The sequence below is a fragment of the Lolium perenne genome, chromosome 1 (assembly GCF_019359855.2).
Source record: "Lolium perenne isolate Kyuss_39 chromosome 1, Kyuss_2.0, whole genome shotgun sequence".
Lineage (NCBI taxonomy): Eukaryota > Viridiplantae > Streptophyta > Magnoliopsida > Poales > Poaceae > Lolium > Lolium perenne.
In genome coordinates this window covers 46,158,076-46,166,017 of record NC_067244.2, presented here as the reverse complement: position 1 = coordinate 46,166,017, position 7,942 = coordinate 46,158,076, and the positions used below count along the sequence as shown (strand labels likewise).

The 7,942-nt window shown below is 49.8% G+C and overlaps 2 protein-coding genes across 2 annotated transcripts; both read right to left on the bottom strand.

The window, feature by feature from the left end:
* Positions 1–1,427: 1,427 nt before the first annotated feature.
* On the bottom strand, positions 1,428–2,081 carry LOC127330792 (uncharacterized). The gene has a single exon (XM_051356886.1). It carries the CDS (start codon positions 2,079–2,081, stop codon positions 1,428–1,430), a length of 654 nt encoding a protein of 217 aa, XP_051212846.1.
* Positions 2,082–2,983: 902 nt separating this feature from the next.
* Positions 2,984–3,619, bottom strand: LOC139832087 (uncharacterized). Its single transcript, XM_071821575.1, has one exon. It carries the CDS (start codon positions 3,617–3,619, stop codon positions 2,984–2,986), a length of 636 nt encoding a protein of 211 aa, XP_071677676.1.
* Positions 3,620–7,942: the final 4,323 nt, after the last annotated feature.

Sequence of the window (7,942 nt, the reverse complement as noted above, 5' to 3'; positions counted from 1 at the left end):
TGTTCAAGGCCGTTTCAGATGTCCCTGCTGGTGTGGACTGGCTGCGGCGCTCGTCGTGCCGGGTGGGCATTACCATGGCTTTCAGCATGGTTCTTGCCCACTACTCCGAGGCCTTCGACATGGAAGAAGTGACGGCGGGCTTCCCCTCTGAGACCGGCGAATTTGACGTGGCGGAGGTGCTGCGGCTGATGGAGTTGGTCCGGCCGTATGCCGACCGTGTGCTGGCTATGGCCGCCCTGGAGTCGCACATCAGGAGCCAGACCGCCCCGGAGGACGCCGAGAAGGAGCAAGCCGAGAAGAAACCTTGGGACTTCCCCGCCGAGCGGCTGTTCCATGCTGCTGTGAATAAGGCGTTGACGACGTACCCCGTTGTGAGGTATGTGCCGAAGTTCATCCACGGCGACAGCGGCGTGGAGCGAGTGTCCGATCCTGGGGCCAGTGCTTCGAAGTAGGAGATCTTGTACCCTTGGGGGGAATGCACCCCCGTGCCCTGTAATAAGAGACCTTGTGTCCGCGAGTCGCTAGACCTTGTGTCCGCGAGTTGTTAGAAGCGACTCACGGTTCTTCTGAGTAATAATAATATGTTAGTATGTAAATTTTGTACCTTATGAGTTTGGCCAAGTCCCAAGTCAATAGGCTCTAGTCACCGAAGGCGACTGTGTGGCTTTTTAATTGTGTTAGCCGTTGTTTGTTTTAGCGTGCCTGCTCGTCGTGGCCCGAGGGGCCAGTTGCTGGGCGACCCCAATGGAGGCTCTCGCCATGACTGTTTTCCTGTTCGAGCTGGGGGTTCGTTTTGCAAAGTTCCCGGTCGCAGTACGTAGTCGTTTGTGCGAGTCGCTTCTCCAAAGGTAGAGGAGGAAGGCGACTGAAACTATGTTGTAATGTAGCATGCAGCTCGTCGTGGCCCGATGGGTCAGTTGCATGGCGACCCCAAAGGAGGTTCTTGTCTCGTCATTTTTACTTAACGAGTCGTGGGTCCATTTTGCGGAGTCTCCGATTGTAGTACTTAGCTTTACAAGTCACCAATCCTAAGGTAGAGGACGGCGAGTGGATGTTGTATATGTAGCATCGATCGGTTGCTAAGGCCCGTAGGGCTGGCCAGGCGAGCGGCCCTACTGACGGATCCAATCGCTTTTTTCGCTTTGCGGCGTAAAGGATGGCGAATTGGTCAGTCCTTGAAAGTTCGATTGACATGTTGACAGCTTCTCTTTTTAGCCGAGCTACTTAGCTGTTATGGATTGCTCTGCCGGTAGAAGCAAGCGAAAGTCTCCCGGTTCCTGAACTGTGTCGATTGGCGTCCAACTCGTATCGGCGACTTGGGAGATATGTTCGTGCGGGCATGGTTATAATATTAGGTCGGCGAATTGGAGATCGAATGGAGTATGCAGTATCTTTATTGATAATCATGTGGCATTTTACATGGCGATTTACGTGTAGAAACGGCAAAGGAGATTGACGTTCCAGGGGCGCTCGACCTCTCGGGTGAGCGGGTTGCCGTCGTCGTCCTTGCGCACGTCCGTGAGGTAGTAGGCATCATTGCCGAGCACGCGGCTAACGTCGAATGACCCCTCCCATGGTGGAGACAGCTTATGCATGCCCTTCTTGTCCTGGATTAACCTAAGTACGAGGTTGCCTTCCTGGAAGGAAAGACTGCGGACGTGGCGACTGTGATAGCGCCGGAGGCCTTGCTGGTATATGGTCGTCCTGGAGAGGGCGAGTTCTCTGTCCTTGTCGAGGAGGTCGACTCTGTCCTGACGGGCGAGCTTGTTTTCTTCTTCCGAGTAGTTCACGACGTGTGGCGAGTCATGGTGGATGTCCGTGGGCATGACGGCTTCCGCTCCATAGATTAGGAAGAAAGGCGTGTAGCTCGTCGATCTATTTGGTGTTGTGTGTATGCCCCAGAGCACAGATGGTAGTTCTTCCGCCCAGCATCCGGCGGCGTGCTCCAGGGGTACCTCCAATCGTGGCTTGATCCCATGGAGGATGCTCTGGTTGGCCCTTTCTGCTTGGCCATTCGACTCAGGATGGGCGACTGAGGCGAGGTCGAGTCGGATCCCGTTTTCTTCGCAGAAGTCCGCCATTTCTCCTTTGGCGAAGTTTGTGCCATTGTCGGTAATGATGATGTGCGGGTACCCGTAGCGGTATATCAATTCCCGTAGGAACTTCGTCACTGTTTTGCCGTCTCACTTCTTTATGGGTTTTCCTTCCACCCACTTGGCGAATTTATCGATGGCGATGATGAGGTGAGTGTAGCCATTGGGGGCTTTTTAGAACTTGCCCACCATATCCATGCCCCAAACGGCGAAGGGTGGGTGAGGGGGATGGTCTTGAGGGCGGAGCCCGGCATGTGCGACTGACTCGCATAATTCTGGCACCCGATGCATGCGCGGACGAGTTCGACTGCATCGGCATGTGTGGTTGGCAAGTAGAAGCCATGCCTAAAGGCTTTGGCAACTATCGAGCAGGCTCCTGCGTGATGGTCGCAGTCGCATGCGTGTATGTCACGCAGGATCTTGTGTCCCTCCTCTGTAGTGACGCACCACTGGAAGACTCCGGAGATGCTGCACTTGTACAACTCCTGGTTAATGATGGTGAAGGACTTGCATCGGAGTACGATCATGCGTGCTTCCGTTTCATCCATGGGAAGATCTGCCGCTCGAGGTAGTTCATGTAGGGCTTCATCCAGTCCCCAGCGTCTAAGGCGACTGCGACCAGCAAAGAGTCGGGGGCTAGTGATTCGGCGATGTCGACCTCGTGGGGTGTCCGTACCGGCGGGCGAGTGAGGATGTCGAGGAAGAAGCCTAGCAGAGGGGGTTGTCAGTTGGAGCTGAGCCTGGAAAGCGCGTCGGCCTCCTCGTTCTTGCGCCTGTCGAGCCACTCGACGACGTACCCAGAGAAGCTGGCCCGGCCTGGTTGACCGCTCACTTGTAGGCAATCTTGTTGGCGTCGGTGGCGTCGCAGGTTCCCGAGATTTGGCTAGCGACTAGGTCGGATCGCCAAAGCAGCGCATGCGTGATGCGCCCATCTCCTTGGGGATCCGCATGTCGTGGAGGAGTGCCTCGTATTCAGCCACGTTGTTGGTGCAGGGCTCGAATTGAAGCTGTAGGACGTACCTCATAGTGTCTCCTTTCGGGGATATAAGGATGATCCCTGTTCCGGCCCCTTCGAGGTTCTTGGATCCATCAAAGAAGAGGGTCCAATGCTTGACGTCCGCCGGGGTGGTTGGCTGCTGCGCTTCTTCCCAGTAGACAAAGAAATCAGCCAGCGCCTGGGACTTGATCGCGTGGAGAGGCTCATACGTGATGTTGTGGGCGCCGAGTTCGACCGCCCACTTGGCAATTCTTCCAGTCGCATCTCGGTTGAGGATGATGTCGGCGAGTGGCGTCGATGCGACGACCTTGATGGGGTGCTCGTGGAAGTAAGGGGCCAGTCGCCGTTGGGCCCTGAACACGGAGTAGACCAGCTTCTGATAGTGCAGGTAGCGCTGTTTCGACTCGGTGAGTGCCTCGCTAATGTAGTACACTGGGTGCTGCACGAGTTGCTCCTTTCCTTCTTCCTTGCGCTTTACTACCATGACTGCACTCACGGCACGATTTGACGCGGCGACGTAGAGGAGCATGGGTTCTTGCGGCAGTGGTGCGGCTAGGACAGGTGCGTTCTGCAAGAGACGATAGAGTGACGGTAGAGTGGCAGGGTCTTGCGGCTAGGAAAAGGCCTCTTTCAGTGTTTCCAGGGCTTTTTGTGCTTCCTCCATCCACTCGAAGGAATCAGACTTCTTCAAGAGACGGTAGAGTGGCAGGGTCTTGTCGCTGAGTCGAGGTATGAAGCGACTGAGCGCTGCGACTCACCCGGCGAGCTTCTATGCGTCGAGGCATGCGGGCCTTTTGATGCGCATGCCGACCAAGGTTTTCTCCGGATTGGGCTCGATGCCACGCTTGGAGACGACGTAGCCGAGTAGCTGCCCCGATGGAACTCCGAAGGTGCACTTCAGGGGATTGAGCTTGATCTGGTAGCGCCGAAGGTTGGCAAAAGTATCGGTGAGGTCAGCGACTAGGTCATCTTGCCGAGTCGACTTGACCACCACATCGTTGATGTACACATGAACGTTTCTCCCGATTTGGCTTTCGAGGCAACTGTTCATGCATCGCTGATATGTGGCTCCGGTGTTTCTGAGGCCGAAGGTCATGGCGGTGTGACAGTTGGCACCGAGTGGCGTGATGAACACTTGTCTTTTCCTTATCCTCGACCGCCATATTGATTTGGTTGTACCCGGAGTATGCGTCGAGGAAGCACATCGACTCCGAGCCCGCGATGGCGTCGATGATCTGATCGATCAGCGGAAGGACGAATGGATCCTTGGAGCAGGCCCGATTGAGGCTGGTGTAGTCTATACACATGCGCCATGTTTTGTTTTTCTTCAGCACTAGGACTGGGTTTACCAGCCACTTGGGGTGCTTGATTTCCATAATGAACCCGGCGGTGGGTAGCCGGTTCACTTCTTCGGTGATTGCGCATCGTCGCTCTTCGCCTACGGGTCGCATCGTCTGTTTGACGGGACACGCAGTCGGATCAACGTGTAGTTTGTGCTCAGCAAGTTCTGACGGGACACCTGGGATATCAGAAGGTTTTCATGCAAAGATATCTCGATTCTCACAGAGGAACTTGATGAGCGCGCTTTCCTATTTGGCGAACAGGCCCATCCCAATGATAACTTGCCTACTCGGATCTTTCTCTACCAAATCTACTCGACGTGTGTCAGTCGTCGGCTGGAAGGTCGACGAGGACGAGTCAAGCTCGGATGGCTTCTCGAGGATGGCGGCGTCGTTGTTGTCGACTTGCTACTTGGCGAGTTCGGCGGTGTTGTCGCGCTCTGATACGTCTCAAACGTATCGATAATTTCTTATGTTCCATGCTACTTTTATGATGATACTCACATGTTTTATACACACTTTATGTCATTATTATGCATTTTCCGGCACTAACCTATTGACGAGATGCCGAAGAGCCAGTTGCTGTTTTCTGCTGTTTTTGGTTTCAGAAATCCTACAAAGGAAATATTCTCAGAATTGGACGAAATCAACGCCCAGGGTCTTATTTTTCCACGAAGCTTCCAGAAGACCGGAGAGGATACGAAGTGGGGCCACGAGGGCCCGTAACCATAGGCCGGCGCGGCCAGGGAGGGGCCCACGCCGCCCTATGGTGTGGGTCCCTCGCGCCGCCTCCAACCCTACCCTTCCGCCTACTTAAAGCCTTCGTCGCGAAACCCCCTGTACCGAGAGCCACGATACGGAAAACCTTCCAGAGATGCAGCCGCCGCCAATCCCATCTCGGGGGATTCAGGAGATCGCCTCCGGCACCCTGCCGGAGAGGGGAATCATCTCCCGGAGGACTCTTCATCGCCATGATCGCCTCTGGATTGATGTGTGAGTAGTTCACCCCTGGACTATGGGTCCATAGCAGTAGCTAGATGGTTGTCTTCTCCTCATTGTGCTATCATGTTAGATCTTGTGAGCTGCCTATCATGATCAAGATCATCTATTTGTAATGCTACATGTTGTGTTTGTTGGGATCCGATGAATATGGAATACTATGTCAAGTTGATTATCAATCTATCATATGTGTTGTTTATGTTCTTGCATGCTCTCCGTTGCTAGTAGAGGCTCTGGCCAAGTTGATACTTGTAACTTCAAGAGGGAGTATTTATTCTCGATAGTGGGTTCATGCCTCCATTGAATCTGGGACAGTGACGGAAAGTTCTAAGGTTGTGGATGTGTTGTTGCCACTAGGGATAAAACATCAATGCTTTGTCTAAGGATATTTGTGTTGATTACATTACGCACCATACTTAATGCAATTGTCTGTTGTTTGCAACTTAATACTGGATAGCGGTCTATGTACTTTGTCGTAATGCCCTGATTAAATCTCATAGTAGTCATCGTGACATGTATGTGCATTGTTATGCCCTCTCTATTTGTCAATTGCCCAACTGTAATTTGTTCACCCAGCTATTTATCTTATGGGAGAGACACCACTAGTGAACTGTGGACCCCGGTCCATTCTTTACATCTGAAATACAATCTACTGCAATACTTGTTCTTTACTGTTCTTCGCAAACAAACATCATCTTCCACACTATATGGTTAATCCTTTGTTTACAGCAAGCCGGTGAGATTGACAACCTCACTGTTACGTTGGGGCAAAGTACTTTGATTGTGCTGTGCAGGTTCCACGTTGGCGCCGAAATCCCTAGTGTTGCGCCGCACTACACTCCGTCACCAACAACCTTCACGTGTTCCTTGACTCCTACTGGTTCGATAACCTTGGTTTCTTACTGAGGGAAAACTTGCTACTGTACGCATCACACCTTCTTCTTGGGGTTCCCAACGGACGTGTGTCAACTGCACGCATCAAGCTCTTTTTCTGGCGCCGTTGCCGGGGAGATCAAGACACGCTGCAAGGGGAGTCTCCCACATCCAATCTCTTTACTTTGTTTTTGTCTTGCTTTACTTTACTTTATTTACTGCTTTGTTTGTTCTTTATATCAAAAACACAAAAAAATTAGTTACTAGTTTTACTTTATTTACTGTCTTGTTTGCATTCTCTATATTAAAAATACAAAAAAAATTAGTTACTTGCATTTACTTTATTTTGTTACCATGTCTAGTCCTGCACTTGTTACTCCGTCACCCGAGGAATTGATCTTTACTTTTAAACAAGGGAGTGAGGAGAGTTTTGAAGAAGCTTGGTCTAGAATTTTGGATTTTTATGGTAAAACTGAACCTAGAATGACTTTAAGCTTGCTTCTTAGTAATTTTTATTTTGGGCTTATTGTTCGCTATAGATATGCTTTGGATGCTTTAGTGGGAGGAAATTTCCTTCACTGCAATGGGGCAAGCTTTTAATGCCATAAAGAAATTGGTTACATCATCTAGCTCAGCTAGTAATTTCGATTCATCTCTTGCTAGTATTTATGATAGATTAAACACTCTTGAAACAAATATATCTTGTTTAAAAGAAGGGTACAACCAGATTCGTGAATATTATGATTATGTTCCAGTAAATTTTAAACCTTCAATGTGGATCCCTACTATTAAAATTACTATTTGTGGTGAAACTTTTTATGCCCGTTGTGATATTATGTCTGAGTTTTGCCTTATGCCTAAAAGTATCTATGAATCTTTGACACTTTGGGAACTTACTGAAGGTGGAGAAGGAATAACTCTTACTGATAATTCTATTATAATTCCTGAGGGGATATCTGAAGGTGTGTTCACAACCTTTCTAGGAAGAACGGTATCCACTGATTACCTCGTTATTGAATGTGTAGGGACAGGACAAATTACACTTGGAAGATCCCTGCTGAAACTCTTGGGAGCAACCATAGATGTGGGAAAAAGCACTCTAAATTTTACCTCTACACCTGGATGTGGTCAAGTATTTCCTAGACCAAAGAGTAAGAATAAGAGTAAGAAGGATAGGCGCAAAGCCCCTGGTAATAATGTTAATGCTTCATCTCTTGATAATACTTGATTCACACTTTCTGCGCCTAGCTGAAAGGCGTTAAAGAAAAGCGCTTATGGGAGACAACCCATTATTTTACTACAGCACTTTTTTTATATATTTGAGTCTTGGAAGTTGTTACTACTGTAGCAACCTCTCCTTATCTTTATTTTATTGCATTGTTGTGCCAAGTAAAGTCTTTGATAGTAATGTTGATACTAGATTTGGATTACTGCGCAGAAACAGATTTTTTACTGTCACGAAATTGAGCAGCCCCGTCTGTAGATAACTCATAAAATTCTGCCAATTTACGTGCGTGATCCTCAGATATGTACGCAACTTTCATTCAATTTGAGCTTTTTCATCTGAGCAAGTTAAGTGCCCCAGAAGAATTCGTCTTTACGGACTGTTCTGTTTTGACAGATTCTGCCTTTTATTTCGC

Bases quoted from the DNA above. Each gene is read 5' to 3' on its own strand.
- LOC127330792 (XM_051356886.1), bottom strand. From the start codon at position 2,081: ATGGCGGACTTCTGCGAAGAAAACGGGATCCGACTCGACCTCGCCTCA.
- LOC139832087 (XM_071821575.1), bottom strand. From the start codon at position 3,619: ATGCTCCTCTACGTCGCCGCGTCAAATCGTGCCGTGAGTGCAGTCATG.